This window comes from Fusarium fujikuroi, chromosome FFUJ_chr03 (genome assembly GCF_900079805.1).
Source record: "Fusarium fujikuroi IMI 58289 draft genome, chromosome FFUJ_chr03".
In the NCBI taxonomy this organism is placed as follows: Eukaryota; Fungi; Ascomycota; class Sordariomycetes; order Hypocreales; family Nectriaceae; genus Fusarium; species Fusarium fujikuroi.
The window spans coordinates 2,520,656-2,543,343 of record NC_036624.1 but is presented as its reverse complement, the minus strand read 5'-3'; the positions used below and the strand labels follow the sequence as shown (position 1 = coordinate 2,543,343).

Below are 22,688 nucleotides of genomic sequence, written 5' to 3'. Positions count from 1 at the left end.
AGATTTCTGTACAAAGAACAGATTCAACAACTACATCAGATGGAAACTCGTTCAGAGACATCCAGGATATGTATTGCTGTCACCCGATTTCATGTTTTCTCTATATACGTGGCCCTTTGATTTATACTCTTTCAAAGTGAATCTTCCGCGCCTGATAGTTCCCAATTGCGCTCAAAATGTCACTGTTGTGTCATCGCTGGGGCAGACAGTCTTCCCATGTCCATTCTTTTCTGTAAGGGAAAAAAGAAAGGGTTTCATCCAGTCCCTCATGTCACCCAACTCATAGTACATTGGGTATTTGTCCTAGCTTTCATCGCATATCATCATCATCGATACCGCGGAGGGAGACTTCTTGGACAATCTGGCTAAATGCCGCCAAGTAGGTGTAAAGACATCCGCACATACGCAATGTTTTTGCCAAGTGCGAGGTGCCAAAGAACTTTCGCCCGTAAACGCCAAGAGAGAAAAACACCATCTGTGGGGGAATATATGTATCGCCTTGCTTCTGTACCTCATTCAAAATGTCGGGCTGCAACATGAGCGCCCGCTCCTCACGTGTGTCTCGTGTGCGTCCTCTTATTTGGCGTGCTTCTTGAAAGCAAGAAGATCTGCCAAGCTAGCCAATGGGCAGCCATGACGCAAAAAGTCATGAGCCAGGAGCTCATCAGCAGATGCACGGCTCTTGACGTCCACACACAGGCAGACAGACAAGAATGCCTTCAGTTCTTTGCTCAGTTTCTCAGGCTTCTTGAGCCGAGGAGTTCCATTTGTTGCGATGAGGTAGAGAGCTTTGAGAGGTTCCTCGTTAAGATATGGCGGCTCGGACTCTATCATCTCAATCGCCATAATACCCAAAGACCAGATATCGACCTTGGGACCGTATTCCTTCTGCTTGACAACCTCGGGGGCCATCCAATAGGGGGTTCCCACCATGGTGGCTCGCTTGGACTTTGTCTCCGTGAGCTTGGCGCAGAAACCGAAATCGGCTGGAGATATGTCAGCATCGTGGACTTGTTCATGTTACTGGCGATCGGCTTACTGATTTTCACGTTTCCACGAGCGTCGAGTAGAACATTATCACTCTTGATATCACGGTGAATGATATTCTGTGAATGCAAGTGCTGCAGCCCGCGGCAAGTCTATGGGTGTCAGCAATTACAGTGTGGAAGAGCCAATGCGCATACCTCGTGGCAAATAGTCGAGATTTGCTCCTCGGAGATGGACGGGTTGTTGTCAATCACGTCAGTGAGGGCACCTCCCTCCATGAATTCCATAACGACCCAGAGCTCTGCGTTGTTATTACGCAGAAAAGCATCCAAGAAGTTAACAATGTTGCGGTGCCGGCTGTCTTTCATAACCATGATTTCGTTCACGATGAGCTCCTTCCTAGGTTGGTGAGCGAGGTCCATTTGTTTGATGGCAACCTGGGCCCGAGGGCCCTGGGCACGCAGAATATCGCGGGCAATGCCCACAGCTGTCTCCTTAATCTTAGCAACGTAGACAGACCCTGATGCACCCTGTCCAATCTTCTTCTGCTTGGAATAGGAAATGTTTGGGTCGTCCTTCGAAACGGCTTCCTTAAGCTTGGCCATAACCTCACTCTCGGACATAGTAGACATTCTGACATCCTGCTTACGCTCCGAAGGCGATGGCTTGGCAGTTAGAGCAGCTTCGGCGGCCTTAACGCCATCAGTCTGCTGCTGTGGTGGACTGGGCTTGGGTGCAACATTTAGGGGCTTGACGGGAGCTGGTAAGCGCGATGCTTGAGTCTGTTGCTGCGGCTGTCGAGGTTGTGAAGCCTGGTTTCCATTGGCATAACGAGGTGCGGCGTTATCGGAGCGAGGAGTTCGCTGAGCCTGGCCAGGATCCCTTAGAGTACTGGAGCTAGGCTGAGAGGCTAATGGTGGTCGCTGAGAGGTGGTAGGAGGTGAAGGAGCAGGCCGCTGAGCCTGGAGGTTGCTCTGCTGTTGCGAGGCCTTTGGTGCAGGTGGAGCTGCTCGTGTTGGATTGTAGCGGTTGGGCTGGGGAGAAGGTGATGAGCTATAACCACCACCTATTTCCTGCTGGGCAAGCGGAACCTTGGTTTTGGGAAGAGAAGCGTTGTAGGCTTCAAGGTCGCGTCTGTTCTGCTCCTCAATTTCGCGCTCCCGCTGTCTCTGAGCCTCTAACTGCTTCTTACGCTGCTCCTCTCTCAAGGCATCCTGAGAGACGTAATTAGGGGACATCTGTTGCATCTGCTGGCGCTGCTGGTACTGTTGCTGCTGATCCTGCTGAGCAGGGCGCTCATCAGGGCGGGCAGGGCGACGCGGAGCATTGGGGTTGGGTTGAACAGGAGAAGGGTTGTAACCTGGGCGCTGAGAAGCGGCCGGCGGCGCAGGTCGAGGAGGCGCCACAGAAGCACCACTGCCATATCCCAGCTGTTTGTTGGCTTGGCTCTGGGCAGGAGGAGTTGGCGTCAAGCTGGGATATTGATTGGGGTTTTCAGCCCTTTTGGCAAGATCGGTGTAAAAGTCCAAAACCTCGAAGACGGCTTGAGGGTTACGCTCATAATCTTCTTTAGTGATGGCTGATGAGTTGAGGAGCTTCGACCACTCCGGTGGCAAACCGACGAATTCACCAGTCTTTGGATCAAAACCAACATGCACGGCATGAGAAAAGTTAGTAGGGTTGCTGACTCCGCCCATGCCTGGGCAAGCGCCGTAGATAAAGTCGATCCACTCATATAAGTCATCGTCACTCTTTACCTTGATTTGTAGGGTTTTGGTTTGACCGTCGTCGTCGCCGGGGCTGTTAGACGAACCATCTGGTTTGCGCTTGATCTCGAAGATGGTACCGGCGGCTTCGACTCGTCCGACGTTGACTACATCCCTGAGGTAAAGTGTGTACGAAACCTTACCACCCTCGGTCTTGTGAAAATCGAGCGACTCTTTACGGAGAATTAGGTACTTCTGCTTCCAGGGTTGGATAAAATTCTTGCTCTCCTTAACCGACGCCCAACCCTCCTTCTTGACAGCGACTCCACCTAGACCATCGGTATTGTTGGACTGTTGGCGGGCGATCGGAAGCGAGATGGTTGAGCCGGTGTACGTCGAGGTTGCAGTACTTCGGATGGGGGAAATAGCCATGTTGGCCATGCTTCCTGGAAGGTTGGCATTGGGCGTTAGGTTCAAACGCGGTCGATCGGTGGGAGGCCGAGGCGCAGGGCCCGGGTTCATGAACTGGCCGGACGAGTACATACTACGAATCGTTAGTTACTGAACTTGAGAAGCAATCTTATTCGTATTGTTGGTTGCTGACAGTGAGGAACCCCCTCTTCCAGAACGCCACCACAGATTTCAAAAGTAGATCCCAGCAGCGTCAAGAAATATGATAGAAAGATTGGCACGGCATCAATCTACCAGGCTGGCATAATAGCTTTACGGAGGAGTATGCGTTTGTCGCTCAAAGAAGGGAGAACTTTCGCCCCGCCTCTTTGCCATGAGGCGCGCGCCCTCATGTCACAGACCCAAGGAGAAGTAACGTACCTGTTTTGAGCCATCTTGAATTATCTGAACTGCGAAGCGCAGTAAGAATTATCTGATGGTGACTAAAAAGAATAAGACCGTCTGAAATCGATATATAAGTAGGTTATATGGCGGGTCGTACGCTTGCTGGCTCCCAGATGTAATAGCGAGCGGTGGACGGGAGGGAACCAACTCAGGAGCGCTCACAGGGGTGGTTCTGGGCGGTCTGGTTTCGACAATGTTGGAGGGTACCCAAACAGAGATCAAACAAATATTGATCTTGGGCTCAGAAAAAGGCCTTCTCAGCGACAGGATGGAGAGGTCATGTATTCGAAAATCGAGTCGGAGCAGCGGTCAGGGTTAGACTGAGAGTAAAGGTAGGTAGACAAGGAAGCTCGTCAGTGACAAGCACGGGGGTTAGGTAGATTGGAGTGGAGGTGGGCGAGCGGGACTGTGCTGGGATAAAGGATATCGCACGTAGCCGCAAAACGGAGAGGAAGACGGCGACGAGAAGCAAGTTTAACTTTGTTGGCAGCTGGTGGTGAAGTACCAGAGGCCGTAAAAAGCACAGGCGAGTCTGACGTTATGAATGAGGGAGAACAAGAAATACTGGACGGATAAGGTACCTACATAGGTAGGCACTAGGTAGGTAGGTAAGTAAGTAAGAACGAAAAGCCAGGTGGGTTTGGGGGAGGAGCGGCCTTCCAAGTTTGGACCACCTGCAGAGAATGAACAGGAGAAGGAGGAAACGAAGAAAGGTGGGGAAGGAGGATTAAATGACCCCCTGGTTCCCCAGCGCTGAGATATTCTCCCGCCGCAAAAGTGTCAGATGAAGAGGGAAGTTCCAGTGGCGTTCCAGTTGCACATGCCCGCAGCCAGCTCCTCGTTGTAACTTAGGTAGGTACCTATAATTGATGGTGGCGGGCAGTGTGGTCAGTGCCTCTAGTACTGTCGCTAAATACTCACCTAGGATCAATGGAATGGATAAGGTAAGGTACCTTAGCCTCAAGGAGCAAGAAAACATCAGACCCTGATATAAGGTGTAAGAATAAACTCAGCAAAAGGTATACCAAGTTCATACTAAATTTAGACTAAATTGCCTAAGTCTTTTTATCATTCAGGATCAAAGTCCTGAGCTTTCTTTCCTCCCCTGGGCTGGGCGCTGGGCTCCAATTCTTCCTCAGGTAAGGCACCTAAGACTTCCGTCTAGTGGAACTTGACCCCTGGATTCCGGGTTGCCAATGCATGCCCGTTGCTTCTTGAAGTTTGAAAGGGTCCAATTACTTGCATTGGATAAGATGGTGAACCTGGGGGACTTTTCAACGTGCATGAGGTGAGGTTCTAATCGAGAGTCTCTCCATCCCTTTAGTATGTAATAACGCCTGGGTACGGGAGAAGACTGCCTTAAGTACTACCTTAACTAAGGTGCATAGCAACGTACTACCTAAGCTACCTAAGGTAGGTACCTAGGTCAGGTAGACAACAAGATTAGTAGCGACATGAGCGCACAAGCAGAGGAGTTCTTCAATTGCAGTTTGCAAAGAGCTACTCCGCAATTACCTACATACATACGGAGTACTACCTAGGTACCTAAAGTCAAGGGATTGAGAAGCTCCCATAAGGCCCCACCTTTCTTTGTGCTGATCATAAGTCTAGGTAGCCCATGGAATCTCTGTAGGTTGGGTCAATACGGAGTACGGTACAGTACATACATACAGTACCAGCGGCGGTCATGGCACGGGCCGCTGTTGGCCAAAGTGAAGCCTCCAGCTGCCCCATCTAGGAGTATTGTCTGGGTAGGTAGGCTAGGGGAGGAAAGAAAACTCAGGGCCTTGATCCTAAATGACAAAAAGACTTAGGTAACTCAGTATCAGTTTATGATATCATTTGCTAAGTTTATTTTAATACCCGATATAAAGGTCTGGTATTTTCTTGCTCTCTATCTAGGTGAGGGTATCTAGGTAGGCAATGAATAATCTCAGCAACTACCTAGTAGATAGCTATCAGCTTGGAAGATTTATCACATTGTTCATAAAAACCAAAACTCCTGGCCAATCCGTGATACACAACGATTGCCCCTCATCTCAGTCTTTATCAAGCTTTATTAGCGTTCTGAACACTGTTGGCTTGCTTGTCTCATGGTTATTGGTGTCAAGGTCGCCTGTTGCGTTGCAAGCGCCCATTTGCCACGCACCACCATTCCTCATCTAGCGGCCATCAGCGTCTGGATCTTTGATGTTGTCAGATCCCTTGAGAAACTCTTTTAAAGTCCCATAAAATGGTCCTGTCTAGGCAATGCAGAAGGAACGCTATAATCAGTTGTGGCTTTCCTGGGTAGATCGCACCTAGAAGATGAGACCGAAACACTCGGTCTACTTGGCCTATATCATGTGTCATATACCAATCTCCGAAGCTCCCAGTCGCAGAAGCTTACTGTATGATGATGATGATGATGATGATGATGATGGATGCCAAGAACATGTCCTCAGACTATCGATATAAAGTTTTCGCTATCCGTGGCGCGAAATAGCCGCGATGCTTGCTCAGAGCCTATGAGATACCGAATGACACTCCTTATGAAACAACCTCATCTAACTGTTCGGGTCTTTGCTACCTACCCAGTAAACACTGTCAATTATCAAGTTGCAGTAGTCGCGGTGCTTAACTTGATTACAATGTTAACATCATATCATGTCTCCAGTAAAACCCGGTAAAACCCTTCTCATGATTGAACCCTGTCCGACTTCACAATTAAAAATTGGAGATTATCGTCCTTTTCCTCAGCAACCAAAGTCTGCCATTGCAACCCAATCTCGGCTTCTCCAGTTTTAAATTCAGGATCAAAATCAAATGCTGTAGTTAGCACTTTTTTACTAACTTTCACTTCTTTAAAACAAGCCAAGGGAGAACTCGTATACTCACCCAACAGCGGTCTGGTCAAATACCAGTTGTTTCACAACCTCAAGACACTCATCTCTGAGCCCTTCGACTTAGTGTCAAGTCAATTGAAGTAAGATGACTGAAATCCAAGTAGATGAGTAACAGCTGCTCGCCTTCGCACGTCGCTTACCGATCACTGGGAGCCTGACTTCCAATCTGAACCCTGGATACCTGGTAACTGGCATCATGTACATCCAGGAGATCTCGGAACTCCTTTGGCCTGCTGTTGACCATCGAGAGCCACAGAACCATTGGTGAGGGGATGATCCATGAATCAGCTGAAATTTAAAAGGCCCATATAATATAACTTTGCTTTTACTCTTGAAACCCGATTACAGTGTTTTGTCTTGTGATTCCTAGACTCGAACCTGACGAATTCCAACCCCTGCCTTTAAATTCACCATTTTGATAAGTTTTTGGTCACTGCGGCATCTATATTACATTTCTTCTAACCCTTTCTACTCTATCGTTGAGAAACGTCAACCTCCTGGCCCTCAAACTTGGGGAGCTCACTCTCAATCTGAGACCAAGTCTTACTGCCGTTCACAAGCGACTTGATAGCATCGATGATCTTTTCCTGCTCCGCTCGGACTTGGTTGGTGCTGTCACGGTCTCGCAAGGTAACAGTACCGTCTTGTACTGTCTGGAAATCGATGGTAATGCCGAGAGGAGTGCCGAGCTCATCGTTTCGGCTGTATCGCTTACCAATGCTGGCAGAAGAGTCGTCCACACGGCTGGAGATACCGGCACTGCGGAGACGTTGGGACAGCTGCTTCAGGAGAGGCTTGAACTGGGTGTTGGAGGAGAGGGGAACAAGCAAAACCTTGGTAGGGGCCACAGTGGGAGGGAAAGATAGAACCTTTTAAGTATTAATATTTCATCATGCACGTTCAGGGGGTTTGTTCTTACACCACGGGCTTCGTCGCCACCTTCGGTGCCACGAGTCCAGAAGCTGTGCTCCATCAAGGAGTAGAGAATGCGGCCAATACCGAACGAGGGCTCGATAACATTGGGCACAAACTCGCGCGTATTCTCGACCCTCTTGCGGAACTCGATGGCAATGGAGTCCTTGTTAACCTGGACCTTGCCGTCGCCAACACCAGCGACTTCAAGAGTGATGCTGCCGTTGTCGCTCAACTCCTTGGCCAGCTTTTCTCGCTGTTCTTGCGTTGTAGCCAAGAGAGCGGTCTCGACAGTCTTGGCATCCTTCTTGAACTGGGGACCAAATTTCTTCCTTTCGATGTCGATTTGCCACTCCTCAATGACAAGAGGAGTCTCGCGCTGCTCGCGGACAACCAGAGGGGCACCAGTCTTTTTGGCATGGACACTCAGGTCGTAGGCACTTCGGTCAGCACAGCCGACACACTCGATCCAGCCAGAGCTGGTGAAGAGTTCAGCATCCCAGCAGTCGGTGGCATAATGAGCCATCTCGTTGGCCATGTGCTGACGGAATCGCAGCTTGGTCAGATCCACGCCAATCTTTTCCAAAAACAAGTGAATTCGGGCAAGGAAGTAGCCCAGCGTCTCGTTGTCGACAAGACCATCCTTGACAGCCTGGCCAATCTTGAGAGTTCTGGTGGTAGTCTTGCCACTCAGCTGTGTATCACGGTCAAGGAGAACAAGCTCGACATCTTCAACCTCATGGAATCGGTGGTGCTTCTTTCCACCCTCGGGATCGACGAAATGCTCAATCTCGGCCATAAGGAACTCACGTACTCGTAGAAGGCCGGCACGAGGAGAGATCTCGTTACGGTATGACTTGCCAATAGAGGCAGAGGCGAAAGGCATCTGAGATTGGTTGAACTCGAGGAGCTTGGCAAAGTTCAGGAACTGGCCCTGGGCAGTCTCGGGGCGGAGGTAGCCAGGATAGTTGCTGCTGGGACCAATGGAGGTTTGGAACATGAGGTTGAAGGAGACAGGCTCCGCGGGCTGGACACCAGTGGCAGGGTTTCTGAGATCGTACTTCTTAATGAGCTCGCCAAGCTCCGGACCACCGTAGTTGTCGATTCTGGCGAGAACCTCCTCATACTCCTTGACGACGGCGTCATCGAGTTTCACAGCTTCAGTCTTTGTCTTTTTCTTCTTCTTCTTGGGATCCTCCTCCTTGTCCTCCACCTTCTGGCCACGGGCCTCCTTGTCGCCGTTGAGCCGAGCCTCAAGGATGGCCTCAACAAAGTGATCGGCTCGAAGAATCTCGCCATTCTTGGGGTCCTTGCACATCCAGTCGGCGAACTTGTCGACATGGCCACTGGTCTTGAGGACCTCGTGCGGGGTCAAGACAGTGCAGTCAACCTCGAGCATATCCTCCTCGAGGATGAAATGCTTGCGCCAGATATCAATGACACCGGCCTGCAGTGCGCAGCCAGGGGGGCCATAGTCGAACAAACCACCAACACCGCCGTAGATTTCGAAGGACGGGGTGTAGAACATGCGACGCCGGAGGATGGATTCGAGGACAGCTTTGTCGAGGGGCTGACCCTTGAGAGTCGTCGCGGCGGAACTCATCTTGTCCTTTCTGCGCTTTTGCGACGTTTGCAGTTGAAAAGCGTTGAGGGGTCGTGAAGTCGCAAAAGTGCGGGAGTCAACGACAGTGCGGGGTGGTTTTGCACAGGCCGCAAACCGGAACCTGGAATCTGGACGTGACAGACAAAGTTGCCTTGACAAAGGGAAAGCTGGGGAAAAGCTTTTCTTTACTGTTGTTGGCAATGAGGCTGGAGATAGTGATACGGGACGAATGGGCTTCATCCACCCTGATTGTAAAAGTCGTCAGGTAAAGAGACAGAGGAGAACGTGAGTCACAAAAGGCAACTCCGTAGGTGGCCTAAAATGGCTGCTAGTAGGTCAGACCAGAGAGACTCGAGACTTGGAACTGGGTCTCGGTGTGTGGTACCTACCTATGGATAACTTAGATTAGTACCTGGCTGTGGGTGGTGGGGGAATTTGTGAGTTTCTCTGGCATCTGCTGGGCGCTGATTCGACAATTTGGCGGTTAAAGACCCTAAAGAGGGAGTTTTGCTATCGTGGGTGTATCTACTAACAAAAGCAGCAGTTTTGGGAGGATAGGTAATAAGTCTGGCAGACATCGTTTTCTTTGACCCCACCACATCCGCATACCATTAGGTTTCTACCATTCACGGAGTATAAGTACCTCCTATAAGGTACTGACTGTTTGTCCCATGGAATGCTCAGCACGTGCCGGGATACGGCTTGATCATGATAATCATGACGTTGGCTGAATTTTGCACTGAAGTATCTTTTTAATGAAATTAATTGAAATAATCAACCGCCTTGGTACTGGATGAAGCGATTGGCTCTGATAACAGAAACCAATTATGCCAACAAGTTGTGCTGCTTGTTGAGTATCTGGTGATACACCTCTTACAAGTCGTCTCAATCTCCCAAGACGAACTCGCGGCTATCTCATTATAGGCCGATTTTTACGTTTATTATCTATGAATGAAAGAAGAAGAAGAAGAAGAAGAAGAAAGCGTCTGTCAAAATAAATTTTCGTTGAATGTTGCGTGAATGACAGGCAAAGATAGCACTGACTCTATCTTTAGATAAGATTCATCGTCACTTCAGACTTGTGAGCTCAGCCATAAGTATCTAGGTTGCATTGACGACGAGCGAGACAATGTCTGAAGAAACCTAGACTACTATACCTACTACCTAGGTGCCTACCTCATGACTCACGTAGGGTAATTCTTGCACGTATGCAAGAACTACTCCGTAACAAGTGATCGAAATGGCAATTTGGAGGGGACAAGAAAAATGTCACTGTTGGGGTGTTGAAGTCGGTCCTTAAAACCAATGACCAGCAATCACCAGCCCCGTCAACGTCTTATCTCAATGCACTTCAGTAACTGCACGATCTGAATAATTCATAAGTAAGATAGGCAGCGGTGCAATAACCTTCAGCGTCTGTGGTGGTCCGATCTCAAGCTCGCCCCAGATCTCAAGCCGCCCCCAGCGTAGTTGCTCGGCAACCATATGTTTATACTAGCTGGTTTCTGACCCCAGCCGGCGACCTGACTGACCGCATCGGATCCGTTCAAAAAGGCAAACTTCGTTCGTTTTTCTTCATCTCTTCGTTCGTCTTTCACTAACATTAACAGTCCATCCCGCCCTTGCTCCCAATCATGGCTACCCGTGCAATTGAGGCGCGCTTCGAGCGCATGTCCGTCAACGATGAGAATGATCCCCTTGGCGACGGCTCTAAGCTCTACAGCAAGACAAAGGTGTGTGTGTTTTGCTGCGACCGCTCCAGCATGGCTTGATCACTGACATAGGTAGACTATGGTCTCATCTACCACATCACAAAGTATACATGGAGCATCTCGACCCAACCTCTTCAAAGTCGCTCTCCAGTCGCAAAGCAGCAATACCAACGCCGCTGTGATGTTGCCATCCCAGGCTGCTCAACGAAAAGTCAATAACGCGCCTCCATCTCCTACAAGAAAAGCACTTCCATCTTCCTCCAGGACGTCGGATGAAGCCCAAGATGAACGAAAATCAGTTACACTGCCAGAGCAAATCAGCGTCCCTAAGCAGTTTCACCTCGGCATGTTCGAGATCGGTCGGCCCCTGGGCAAGGGCAAGTTTGGACGAGTGTATCTTGCTCGAGAGAGAACAACAGGCTTCATCTGCGCCCTCAAGGTCCTCCATAAGAATGAATTGCAAGCAGGCCGTGTTGAGAAGCAGGTTCGCCGAGAGATTGAGATTCAAAGCAACCTGAGACACCCCAACATTCTTCAGCTCTACGGCCACTTCCACGATAGTAAGCGAGTATTCTTGATTCTCGAATTCGCTGGCAAGGGTGAACTGTACAAACACCTCCGAAAAGAGAGCCGGTTCCCCGAGTGGAAGGCAGCCCAGTACATTGCCCAGATGGCATCGGCATTGCGCTACCTGCATCGGAAGCATGTCATCCATCGAGATATCAAGCCTGAGAACATATTGGTTGGCATCCATGGTGAGATCAAAATCTCGGATTTCGGATGGAGTGTGCACGCTCCCAACAACCGAAGGAAGACCATGTGTGGTACTCTTGACTACCTCCCTCCAGAGATGATCAAGCCCGGTACCTCTGACAACTTTTACAACGAGAAGGTTGACCTGTGGAGTTTGGGCGTCCTGACGTATGAGTTCCTCGTGGGTGAAGCGCCCTTCGAGGATACGCCAGTGATGACTCAACGAAGGATTGCTCGTGCTGACATGTCGATTCCTTCATGGGTCAGTTCTGAGGCTACTGACCTCATCAAGAAGGTATGCAGCCAGCCCCAGAGATTTCTGTATCGCCATACTGACATTGATGAAGCTCCTGGTGTTGGACCCTGAGAAGCGAATTCCTCTTGAGCAGATTCAACAGCATCCCTGGATCATCAAGCACTGCGTCAAGGGTGAGCGTGCTTCTAACCGCGAGAAGGGGCAATAATGATATAACGACAAGTAACATGAATGGATAACGGTTGAGAGGCGTTCATCGGCAGTTGATTGACTGATTTTCTAATAATCAAGGACGGAACCTGGCCGTTTGCATCAGTTGGAGTACGGGATTTTCTTTTGTAGCGTCATTCCAACAATCATTAAAACGAATACAAGAATTGCTTCAGCGTGTTGAAGGGTATCATTGATAGTATTGTGGTACACGAGCAGAAAGGCATCATACATTTCATTAAAGGCTCCTCTCGCCTGTCTTGGATATCGTACACATTTTCGTATGGAGGGCAGACTGCTAGCAATCATCGATAAACCTCATCGAATGGCCGCGTGTCTGCAAAGCAAGAATCCCAAACCTGGTTGACAACCTTGGTTGCTTGGACGTCGTCCTTGCACGTGGATCTGGCCGTGACGGAATCGATGGCTCGTCTGCGGACGCAATTTTGGAATTGCTGCGTCAGTCTCCAATTCCCTCTAACAAAGGCCTCTTTTGTCCACCTGCACTCGCCACTGAGCATTGAAGCTCGGATCTTGATATGAGTTAGCATCCCTGTTTGTAAGGAAATTAATTGGCTTGCTTCCTTAACCCACCTCTGTGCATGCGGCGTGCTTCAAGTCCTTTTGACCCATGAAGTCGACATTCTTCCACCGAACATAGTCCCAGGCATGCACCATCTCATGCGCCAGCGTATCCTCGAGATGCTTTCGGTTCTTGATGTGGTTGGCACATATGAGGATGCCATGATTGGGGCTGAAACCACCAGATTGCCAGTTGACAGAGCCATCAGCCCTCAGAGAGGAGGGACAGCGACGGCAGTGAACATTGGAAGGGTCTATTCGTCCATTGAGAGCCTGAATCTTGTCGGACATGAAGCGAACGACGGGCGAATAGGTAAAGAGCCAGTCGCGGTCTCTCTCACAAGCTTTGCAGTCTTTTTCTTCCTCGATTTCGGTTGTGTACTCTCGGAAGAAGAATTTGCCCTCGGGTGTCATTTGGCCCGAGAGCATTTTGAAGTAGTTCATCCACCATGAGATCTCTGGAGAAAACCCTGTTTTTGCAGGGTCGTTCTTGATTTCTGCACTTGAAGCACTTGGCGTTCCAGCGGGGACACCTGGGGGAGGTGTAGAGTCAGATGACATTCTGCAAAGGCGCGTGTATGTAATTCCAAATGCCAATTGAGTCCAAATTAGGGTGTTGTGGCTTCGGCGAGTGAATTCGGTATTCGGCGTAAGACTCAGAATCTCAAGGTGATCATTCTCTCTTGACCTGGGCTTCTTCTCCCAAAGCAGTGGAGGCTTTAATTTAGTTGGCTTTCTTAGCTTACCTCACTCAATTAGTAGGTAGCCTCTCTCCCCTTGGAGGAGCCTGTACCGCAAGTGTCTATTCTGCCACGCACCCGATAGCCCGATTAGGCTAGGCGGTCAAGAGGCTGATTGGACCAGTTTTCCGAACAAGGGACCCTATTCGTGCTGTTTTCCCGGGCGACATCGGGGTCTGGGGAACTCTTCAGCAAGGGCGCAGGAGCACAGTCCAATCAATTCGACTATCGCCCAACGTTTGCCCAGCTCCAGCTCCAAACATCCTGACACTCCCACTCACATCCCATCTCATACCATCCTATCCTACCTATCCTGTTCAACCCTCGGTTCCACACTCAGAGAGAGCGACAAGGGCGCATGAGAAAAATGACGAGTGAAAGCATATTTCAATGTAAGCATTTCTCTCAACCCGTCTTTCTTTGATTTGTGTTGTGGCAGAAGAGTTAAGCAAGTCTGTCTGTCTCGTTGAAGTTGTTCCCATATATATATATACTACCTTCCTACCTTACCGTGTATATATGCACCTCTTCACATGTGTAGTGGATGGAGACACCCATGTGAAAGTGCCAGTCTTTCCTTCAGGCGTTGCATCATACCCCAAAAGCGGCATTAAACTGACTTGTTTCCCTTTTTCTTCAACCTCGCAGTCATGAGAGGCAACGGGACAAAGTCTCTGACCATTGTCATCAAGCTTGGTGAGTTTACTTTACGGCTCAACACCAAGCTTGACTCATCCCCCACTAACACTCGGCCTTCATCACAGGAACAAGCTCCATTGTCGATGAGAGGACTCACGAACCACTTCTTCCGATTCTGACTCTCATTGTTGATACGGCCGTGAAGCTTCGCAAAGATGGTCACAGGGTGGTCATTGTTTCGTCCGGCGCCATCGGTGTCGGTCTCCGGCGTATGGACGTGGAGAAGCGACCTAAGCATCTCGCGCAGCTACAGGTTGGAACCGAATGTCTCTGTTGGTCATCTATAATCAAGTGACTAACGTTAGCATCTACAGGCTCTTGCAGCGATCGGCCAATGCCGCCTCATGAGTCTCTGGGATAGCCTGTTCACCCACCTCAGGCAGCCAATTGCTCAGATCCTCCTTACACGAAACGACATTGCAGACGTGTGTACACCTCTTCCGTGTTGAATCTTCAACAGTGAACTAAAAATACATGTTGCAGCGAACGAGATACTTCAACGCCCAAAACACCTTCCATGCCCTTTTGGAACAAGGTGTAATTCCCATTGTTAACGAAAACGACACTCTCGCCGTTTCCGAAATCAAGTTTGGCGACAATGATACTCTCTCTGCTATCACTGCCGCTATGATACACGCTGATATGCTGTTCTTGATGACGGATGTTGATTGTCTCTATGACAAGAACCCCAGAACCAACCCAGATGCTAAGCCTATCGAGGTGGTCGAAGACATCGCTGCACTACAGGCTGACGGTAAAGTCTATCTTCAATCGCGGGCTTATCTCCTCGAAAACTAACTCTCAAGGCAGTATCCAGTGCTGGTTCGTCCCTTGGAACGGGAGGCATGAGCACCAAGATTATTGCTGCTAGGCTGGGCACTTCAGCTGGAGTCACAACTGTCATTACGAGGTCTTCTAACCCGGGAAACGTGCTCAACATTGTGCAGTATCTACAGTCAATACAAAAAGGGAGCACTCCCCCCAGTCCAGACGAGCGTGCTGAAGGCTTGTCACGATCGGCATCGGCTCTGACGCTCTCCAGCTTAAATGGCGCCCCCTGGCCCCCCTTACACACTCGCTTCATTCCCGCCAACGATCCCATCAGGGACCGTCACTTTTGGCTGCTTCACACTCCTCACCCTCACGGCACCCTCTACATCGACTCAGGCGCTTATAAGGCTCTCGTTGGCAAGGCGGGTCTGCTTCCAGTTGGCGTCATTGATGTCGAGGGTAATTTTGCCCAACAGGAGGTGGTGCGTCTCGTAGCAGTCAAGCGGCGATCAACCCCTGGGCCTGATGGCAAAATGTGGGAGGGCACTCCTGAAGAAGTCGGCCGAGCTCTGGTCAACTATGCCGCCGCTGAGATCGCGCGAATCAAGGGCAAGCAGAGCGTCGAGATTGAGAAGATTCTTGGCTATGCTGATAGTGAGTATGTCGCTCACCGACAGCATGTCGGTTTCTTTAAGAGGGACAGCAGGCCAGTGAGTCCAGCTCGAGAGATGAACGGTGCGGTAATGGAATAGGCAGGCAAAGAAAGGGCTTCGAAAATGGGCAAAATGGGCAAAATGGGGCAAGCGAATACATTTCAACATATACAGCGCTTTGATGACGACGATGATATCTACCAATCTACCAAATAACCCAAGCATGATTGACTTGGCCACAAGTTTCTTTTCCCCCCTCACTCTCAACGCCAAAGAATGAATGATTAAAATAGCCCCAACGCCTGACGAAGCAAACCATACTGCCCTCTACCCCGTCGCAAACAAGTTGTCTTCGTCACGGAGGTACTCTCCACAGTCGGCCTGTCTGAAACAAGTGACACCGGTAGGATCCAATCTTCGGGCCTCGGCAGTGCTGCGGGCAGTGACACCAAATCCGAGCGGTGTATCGTTCATGCTGTAGACAACAACTCCCTGGTGTTCGGGGCAGTCCTCTGACCAGCGACCGACATGCGCCTTGACGATGTTGCTGCCGTATAGGAAGGGCATAGTTCCGTTCTCCTTGACCCAAATCTTGTAGCGGGCGTGCTCGGCAATGATGGGAAGGGCTGTGATGTGCAGGCGAAACTTGCCAGACTTTGTGAACTTGCCTGTGAAATTTCAAGGTTAGCTAGAGAATATTGTGGCATTTATCAAGGGAGAGACATACCAAGACAGGTTCCTAGAGAGAGAAGCTTATCACGAGCAATAGAGGTCGCCAGGTTGGCGATCGAGAGACGAACGTAAAAGACACGATCGCGAACTAGGCGGAAGACATAGCGATCAGGGTTGGGGGAGTCGTCGAGGGGTGCGATCAGGTTCTTGAGGGAGCCACCGGTGTAATTCGCCAGTTTCTCGAACAGAGTCTGGGTCTCCTTTTCTGTGAGAGGGCGCATTATATCGTTAGGAACTGGTGATTGATGGCGTTGGTGATGTTGTTCAATGGCGGGATGACTTGGCTTCGCAAAGGAAAAAAAGTTGATGGAGCGGAACTGATAAGGATTCTTATCGGTCGGCGGCTGAAGGTGGAGCGGAGGTTTAAATGGGTAGGTGGGGACCCTCGACTACCTACCTACGAAGTAGGTACGATACCTTAGAAAATGGCTAATGAAGATACCTAAATTTCATTGCAGCGTTATTCAAATAGCAATAGAAAATAATGTATTACCATTTATGGAGAGTCCGTATCTTTGGTAGCAGCCTAGTAGTTAGTATTGTGTTAGTTTCTCTTAAGATGGATATAGAGAAATTCAGGTGGTCCTATTCACAAAAGGCAACTCATAACGTTCAATTACTCGCTCAGATAAACCAGGTCTGGAACGATTTTTATCATAAACAGGTAAAACATATACACCAGAATAGTAGTATCAAGACTGACAGTGAAGCCCACAGATCCAATTATAGCCCTTTAAACGTGTTTACTCTTCGGATGGCGTTTCTCAGACTTAACGTCAGCTGAGTCCCCCGGAACAATTTATCATTGTAAAAAGAGATTTATGACGCCTGGTAAGGTACCCATTTAGCGGTTCGAGCCAAAAAAGAAGCAAAAAAAGAGAAGAAGCAAAAAAGAAGATTTGCTGTTTCCATACAACTTAACACCCAAACAGATACTCACCAACCAATATGTCTCATAGTCTCCCGGCTAAATGTTGTTTAGTGTCTAGCCGATACTTGTCGTCAAGGACTTGCCTAAGCGTCTTGGAATTCTGTTTAGCACAGTAATACAGTGTTCTTTGATTCATCTCTAACCAAATCTTGAGAGCTTCTGTGGGCTCGAGTTCAGCCGTGACCAAGCCCATGAGGTCTGCGTTGACAGTATGAATGATGTCTCTTAATTCCGAGATGGGTTCTTGACCAAGGACAGACAGTTTCAGACCAGCAAAATCTTGTATAACATCGATCTCCTTGCTCCAATGGAGACGGTGAGATATCAAGTACTTAATGGCCTGGTCCTCAAGGTTATGGAGGTTCATGAGATCCTTTTGGGTCAAATGTCCATGACATGAGAGGGTACAATCGTTTATAATGCCTCCCCACATATTCAGCTGTGGTAAGCTCCCGAAAGCAATATTTCTCAAGATAGGCATTGTGCCTTCAAGAGACCTGGGGTTTGCATTGACTTTGAACGTGTGCCAGGTCATGCGGCAAGCGAGGTAACCCTTCTGAAGCTCATCGTATCCATGTCTCGAGGGTTGCTCAAACACTAGACCCACGATGAGGTAAGGTGGATAGGTTGAGAATACCTTCATAAAGTTTCGTAGGCATTGATGCTTTACATGTCGTATTCGGTCTTCAGTAATGGCATTGTGTGGCAGGCTGGTAGATGTGCCCATATCAGTGTTGTCTGGTCTTTTAGACGCATCTTTGTTTGTCGTTGGGTCCGTTAGATCATCTATGCCCGCCTGAGACGCGTGCTCATCCAGATACCTTAACATGCAAGATTTGCAGCTGACGCTGTAGCACTCGTGGGAATTTAGACACTGATTATGGACTTCGGAAGCCCAAGATCGCAGGCGAGCATCGATAGCATGAACTTCAAATTGTTGCATGCGAGCTTTGTTGTCTTTCAAGCTCTGGACTAGATTGTTTCTATCCTCGTAGAAGCCGACATCTCTGATAAACGACAGCCACTGGGAGAGGGATATAACCCGGAGGAGCTCGGAAGCGCTGGGAGAGAAAGTCGAACACGGGACTCCTGTGATTGTAGTGACGGGCCAACGGATGGAAGAGGTCGACGAGGAAGAGTGATCTGAAGAAGCCAGGTTCCAGTAAATGGTGGTGAGTACCATCTTGTCACCGTGTGCTTCAATCTTGTATTGTATATATGATCGGAGAAGGTATTTGGTAAATGAAAAGAGCTTTGATGAAAGTGTGCACTGGTAAACGTCGGGCGAAGGATATAGTGAGGAGGGTTTGTGAACTGGTTTCGTGACGTGTAAGTCTATCAGTGGCCGGCTTGTCCTTGGCTCGGGTTCTGTAAAGCTGTGGTTGTCATCAGTTGAATGTGAAGGAGGCAATTCCCGATGGATGTCTGATGAGTGTTGCTTGCAGAAGATCACTGGTTGCAAAGGACAACAGACTGCTTGTGTTAAGATGAACTACAGAGTTTGATGTGCGTGTCATGATGTACGTTACTGGGTGTTCTTCGCCAACTTTGAGGCAGTTATACTTCAGATGTTTACGTGTGCTACTTGATAGGTCAGTTCTTCCCATTGTAAATCGTAACCAAGGCAGTGGTGGCAGTAGGATTTGGATATCCTTTATCAGTGTCAGTTGAAATGACGAAGTATCATGAGAAACTCTCATACCTGCCGCCCAGCGTATCACGGAAGACTCGATTATGGGAAATTATGTGTCTATTCGAGACTTGAATATACTGACAAGACTCCAGCTTCTCAACGTAGAGAACTGTCTAAATGTCTCCAAAGAGTGGATTCACTGAACATATTACTCTGTAGGGAGGTAGGGATAGGGTTGGGAGTCATGGCTGCTAACGTGATTGGTCAGCTAGTGGCCAAACTCCAATGGTATTGGTATTGGATCTATGGATATCTGACTGATAAAGCGAAGTGCAGCACAGAGTGTAGGAGAATCTAATTTAGCTACTAACTTAGTTAACCTGTAATTACTATATACTATAACTTGTCAAGGCGCCTGTAAAAGTGTTGACAACATATACAGAGGAAAGAAAATAGATGCTTAGGGTACAAAACTTCAAGATGAACGAAACAAACAAGTATGCCCGGAGCTGGAAGAATAACCAAGATCTTATGGCTTTGATCAATTGGACTCTACTCTGTGGTATCTGAACCTCGAGTAGGTACCAAGCTTCAGGCACCTGGTGCATCCATCGTAGAGGTACCTACTATCTACCTTAGGTAGGTACCTAGGTAGTTAGTTACTAGTACCTACCTACCTAGGTGAGGCCCAGTGTAAGTAGCTTGTCCTAGCTCCTAACTACCCCACCCACCCCGCCATTGAATAACACATAATAGCTTCCAATCCGTAACTCAGCTGCTCCAGCTCTTGATTCCGACATCTTCACTTTCGTCTTTTCTATATTGAAAACATCAAGACTCACATCCAAAAGAAAATGCAGCGTAACCATATCTCAGATCCGAACGAACCGTTCCCTAAGCCACAGGCTCTCGCCTCCGCCACAACGACACACTCGCAAAGCAGATTCCGCATCTCGACCCGCAAGCTACCCATCTCCAAAGCCGGTACCATCGATGCACTCACCGAAAAGATTGGCATTCCGATGCCGGAGATGATATTTGGCGAAAATGTCGTCGGAATTGAACATGTGCCTTCAGGCTGGTCCCTGTATTTCAACACTCCAGATGCGCTTGACGCCGTCGACAAGACAGATCGCCACATGCTCAAGGTTGCATATGCCCGAGACTGGGAGAGCACCCGAGAAGGCACCACACAGGGTATAAAGGAAGTTGTGAAGCCCTATGACTGGAGCTACTCGACGACATATACTGGTAGCATCGAAGCCTCGGTTTTGCAGTTTGCGCCTACCGACAAGGTGATACCCATTGAGCTCCTGAAGCGTCGAGACCCCATCCTGTTCTTTGACGAAGTTATGCTCTACGAGAGTGAGCTGGACGACAACGGCATATCCATCTTCAGCGTCAAAGTCCGCGTGCACGAGAAGCGCATGCTTTTGCTGTGTCGGTTGTTTATGCGCTTGGATAATGTTGTCCTGCGGATACGTGACACCAGGGTCTATGTCGATTTTGAGACTGATGAGGTTATTCGCGAATACTCGGCGCAAGAAGAGACCTACGAGAACGTCAAGAGGGTGAGTGTGGATTTGTGAAAATGGGTTTGACCCCAGTCTTCCATGATGCAATGCTGACTTTGGCGCTGCAGAAACTTCTCATGTCTGGGAGACTGCCAGACGACATTACAATCGCACTGAGAGATCCCAACGTCCTAGCCCCACTACTGCCGCTTGTAGAGCATCGGGCAGAAGCTCTCAACCCAAGTGCATGAGAACAAATCAGGACAGGAAAAGATGAACACCAAGTAACGGCGTTTCCGGAGTTGAGGCATATCACACATTGCTCAATGTGTAAGGCGGGATGAAAATCGCAAATCAATGATTTAGTTGTCTGATTACAATAAGCCATCAGAGTCCTCTTTGGACACGCGCCGTAGACTTCACGTTTTGACCCAACTATGAGACGGGATCCATTCTTGCCCTCCCCAATGTACAATGCAAGTATGAGCCCGAAACAGACATCATTCAGAAACCTTCATAAAATACCCTGGCCTGGCATACTCCCTTCATGTAACTCCCGAGGTTTTTCTCGAAAACAGTTGCTCCAACCCGCTAAACGCCCTGGCCCTTTTCCTTGCATATTACTTAGCGCCCTCGTCTCATTCTTTGTGCTTTGCTTTGCTCCGTTTGTGCTTCATCGTGCAAGTGGAGACGAACTCTGCGTAACCTCCTCAAAGTCAAGTTCCCACCGGTCAACCTCTTTGAACTTCCTTGCTGCTTGCTTAAGCTCATCGGCTGATGGAGTGCTTGCATTCTCACCACTTCCGTTCTCAAAAGTATCGTCTGGGAGTGGCTGGAAACGACTGGCTTCGTGCTCATCCTCGTCTTCATCGCTGCCAGCATCATTTTCATTCTCCTTGTCCGATGACCGACGCGAGTAAGTCTGTGCATTGCGACCCGTTTGCCTGTCAGAGGTTGGCTGTCTGGGCTTAAGAGCCTGCGTTGGGCGCCCGCCTCGTGATCCTGGCCGCCTTGCGCCTCCGCGGCTGGTCGATCGTCCGCCTCGTCTTCGGCGCGCAGCCCGACCGTCAAGATACGATAGCTCATCCTCGTCCTCCCCGATACCGGATGTGTCATGCTCCTCGTCGCTTTCCAGTCCTAGTGGGTCCCGCTGCTTCTTGTAATGGCGCTTCGGAAGTAGACTCGTCAAGTCGGCAGTTGTTATCTTTGGTGATGGTTGCTGACGTCGAGTTGTAGCCCGACCCCGAGACTTCGATGCCTCTGCATAATTGGGAGAGTGTGTCAGAGAAGGAGGTGAAGAGACATCTGAAAAGTTATCGGCGCGAATAGGTGTTGTGGCAGAAGGCCTTCGGCGCCGCTTAGCCAAGGTATGAATATCAGGCCAGTTCACGTCCTCTGAATCACTACTTGCAGGTAGGGCCATGAGCTCCTCGTTATTGATGGGAGTAACAGGCCTGTCCAGAAGTACCGGAGATGGTCCTAGGGGAGAATCGAGATCTGACAGTGAAGAATCGCTTGCATCATCAGAAATTACCTGGGGTGCAGGTCCAGCTTCTTCCTCTGATTCCTCACCCGCGTCTCTCTCAATTCGCGATATCTTATCAGGCCTACCACTACTTGGTAAAGTATCTTCACTCTTTCTTTTCCTGTGCTTCGGTCCTGCAGAGACTTCCGGGGAGGCAGGCACCTCGATCTCCAGCTCGGTCTCGGGCTTTGTCCGCCGCCGGTTGTTGAGAGGTGTCGACTCAGCTTCAGGCACAAAATCGTCCTCATCCTCGTCCTCGCTCGCTGAATCCGGTTCCTGCCCCGCGGCATTTTCTTCCGGTCGAGGCTTTCGTGCAGTTCCCAAAATGCTCGGCTCTCGTGCGCGCCGCTTGAAGGCACCAAAGTGAAGTGTCGAGCTGATACTGGGTGTATTGCCGCCGCGGCTACTGGGCCTAATGGGAGGGTCGTTACGCCCAATAATGCTGGATTGGCGTGGTCTGCGCCTGAAGTTGCTCAAGTTGAGAGAGGATGCATCAGCTGAGCGCAATCCTGGTCGGGTATCGTCGTCCTCGAGCCCAAAACTATCGTCGAGATCGCCAAACACGCTATCCGCTAAATCTAGTCCAGTCGTGTCCCTTCTTCGAGTCGGTGTAGCTGTCACTCGTCGTCCACCTTCAATTGAGCTTCCAGAATCTCCATCCCCAACATTCTTACTGGCTGTGGAAGTAGGATCCTCGTTGGCTAGCTTGTCTAGCGCTGCGTCGCGACGTCGATTCGCCGCGAGAACATCTTGCTCGTTGACGGCACTTGAATAAGCACCTGAAGATCGCGTCGTCCGCCTACGGCCTCTCTCGGGAGACTGAGTCGGTCTGGGAACTTGGTTGTCACTTGCATCGGGTGAAGGTGATCGTGCATGAGACTTGGCAGATCGTGCGGGTGCACGACGCGCACGTTTAGCTCGAGGCATTGAGGTAACAGATCTGGAATATGTGTCGCAAGGAAGTAGTTTATAGAAGTGGTAATCGAGATACTCTTTGCGACTTTGGAGAAGAGCTTCTCGAGACAAAGT

At 49.5% G+C, this 22,688-nt stretch overlaps 9 protein-coding genes; 3 read left to right on the top strand and 6 right to left on the bottom strand.

Moving 5' to 3' along the window:
* Positions 1 to 576: 576 nt before the first annotated feature.
* FFUJ_02904 (probable protein kinase CHM1) lies at positions 577 to 3,538 on the bottom strand (the record flags this gene model as incomplete). XM_023574690.1 has 4 exons in its annotated part: positions 577 to 986; positions 1,040 to 1,139; positions 1,185 to 3,237; positions 3,525 to 3,538. The coding sequence occupies 4 exons, from the start codon at positions 3,536 to 3,538 to the stop codon at positions 577 to 579; spliced, it is 2,577 nt and encodes an 858-aa protein (XP_023428795.1).
* Positions 3,539 to 6,906: 3,368 nt separating this feature from the next.
* On the bottom strand, positions 6,907 to 8,948 carry FFUJ_02903 (probable glycine--tRNA ligase GRS1; the record flags this gene model as incomplete). XM_023574689.1 has 2 exons in its annotated part: positions 6,907 to 7,302; positions 7,353 to 8,948. The coding sequence occupies 2 exons, from the start codon at positions 8,946 to 8,948 to the stop codon at positions 6,907 to 6,909; spliced, it is 1,992 nt and encodes a 663-aa protein (XP_023428000.1).
* A 1,634-nt stretch (positions 8,949 to 10,582) lies between these two features.
* On the top strand, positions 10,583 to 11,877 carry FFUJ_02902 (probable protein kinase Eg22; the record flags this gene model as incomplete). XM_023574688.1 has 3 exons in its annotated part: positions 10,583 to 10,681; positions 10,737 to 11,708; positions 11,761 to 11,877. The coding sequence occupies 3 exons, from the start codon at positions 10,583 to 10,585 to the stop codon at positions 11,875 to 11,877; spliced, it is 1,188 nt and encodes a 395-aa protein (XP_023427999.1).
* Positions 11,878 to 12,184: 307 nt separating this feature from the next.
* FFUJ_02901 (related to Ku70-binding protein) lies at positions 12,185 to 13,022 on the bottom strand (the record flags this gene model as incomplete). XM_023574687.1 has 2 exons in its annotated part: positions 12,185 to 12,412; positions 12,474 to 13,022. The coding sequence occupies 2 exons, from the start codon at positions 13,020 to 13,022 to the stop codon at positions 12,185 to 12,187; spliced, it is 777 nt and encodes a 258-aa protein (XP_023427998.1).
* Positions 13,023 to 13,851: 829 nt separating this feature from the next.
* Positions 13,852 to 15,423, top strand: FFUJ_02900 (related to glutamate 5-kinase; the record flags this gene model as incomplete). XM_023574686.1 has 5 exons in its annotated part: positions 13,852 to 13,897; positions 13,966 to 14,153; positions 14,215 to 14,325; positions 14,384 to 14,654; positions 14,711 to 15,423. The coding sequence occupies 5 exons, from the start codon at positions 13,852 to 13,854 to the stop codon at positions 15,421 to 15,423; spliced, it is 1,329 nt and encodes a 442-aa protein (XP_023427997.1).
* Positions 15,424 to 15,651: 228 nt separating this feature from the next.
* FFUJ_02899 (probable NIP7 protein, required for efficient 60S ribosome subunit biogenesis) lies at positions 15,652 to 16,277 on the bottom strand (the record flags this gene model as incomplete). XM_023574685.1 has 2 exons in its annotated part: positions 15,652 to 15,992; positions 16,052 to 16,277. The coding sequence occupies 2 exons, from the start codon at positions 16,275 to 16,277 to the stop codon at positions 15,652 to 15,654; spliced, it is 567 nt and encodes a 188-aa protein (XP_023427996.1).
* Positions 16,278 to 17,009: 732 nt separating this feature from the next.
* FFUJ_02898 (uncharacterized protein) lies at positions 17,010 to 18,170 on the bottom strand (the record flags this gene model as incomplete). The annotated part of the gene is made up of 1 exon (XM_023574683.1): positions 17,010 to 18,170. One exon carries the CDS (start codon positions 18,168 to 18,170, stop codon positions 17,010 to 17,012), a length of 1,161 nt encoding a protein of 386 aa, XP_023427995.1.
* Positions 18,171 to 19,474: 1,304 nt separating this feature from the next.
* On the top strand, positions 19,475 to 20,385 carry FFUJ_02897 (related to TIP41-negatively regulates the TOR signaling pathway; the record flags this gene model as incomplete). XM_023574682.1 has 2 exons in its annotated part: positions 19,475 to 20,191; positions 20,263 to 20,385. The coding sequence occupies 2 exons, from the start codon at positions 19,475 to 19,477 to the stop codon at positions 20,383 to 20,385; spliced, it is 840 nt and encodes a 279-aa protein (XP_023427994.1).
* A 422-nt stretch (positions 20,386 to 20,807) lies between these two features.
* FFUJ_02896 (uncharacterized protein) lies at positions 20,808 to 22,586 on the bottom strand (the record flags this gene model as incomplete). The annotated part of the gene is made up of 1 exon (XM_023574681.1): positions 20,808 to 22,586. The coding sequence occupies one exon, from the start codon at positions 22,584 to 22,586 to the stop codon at positions 20,808 to 20,810; it is 1,779 nt and encodes a 592-aa protein (XP_023427993.1).
* Between the last annotated feature and the right edge of the window lie 102 nt (positions 22,587 to 22,688).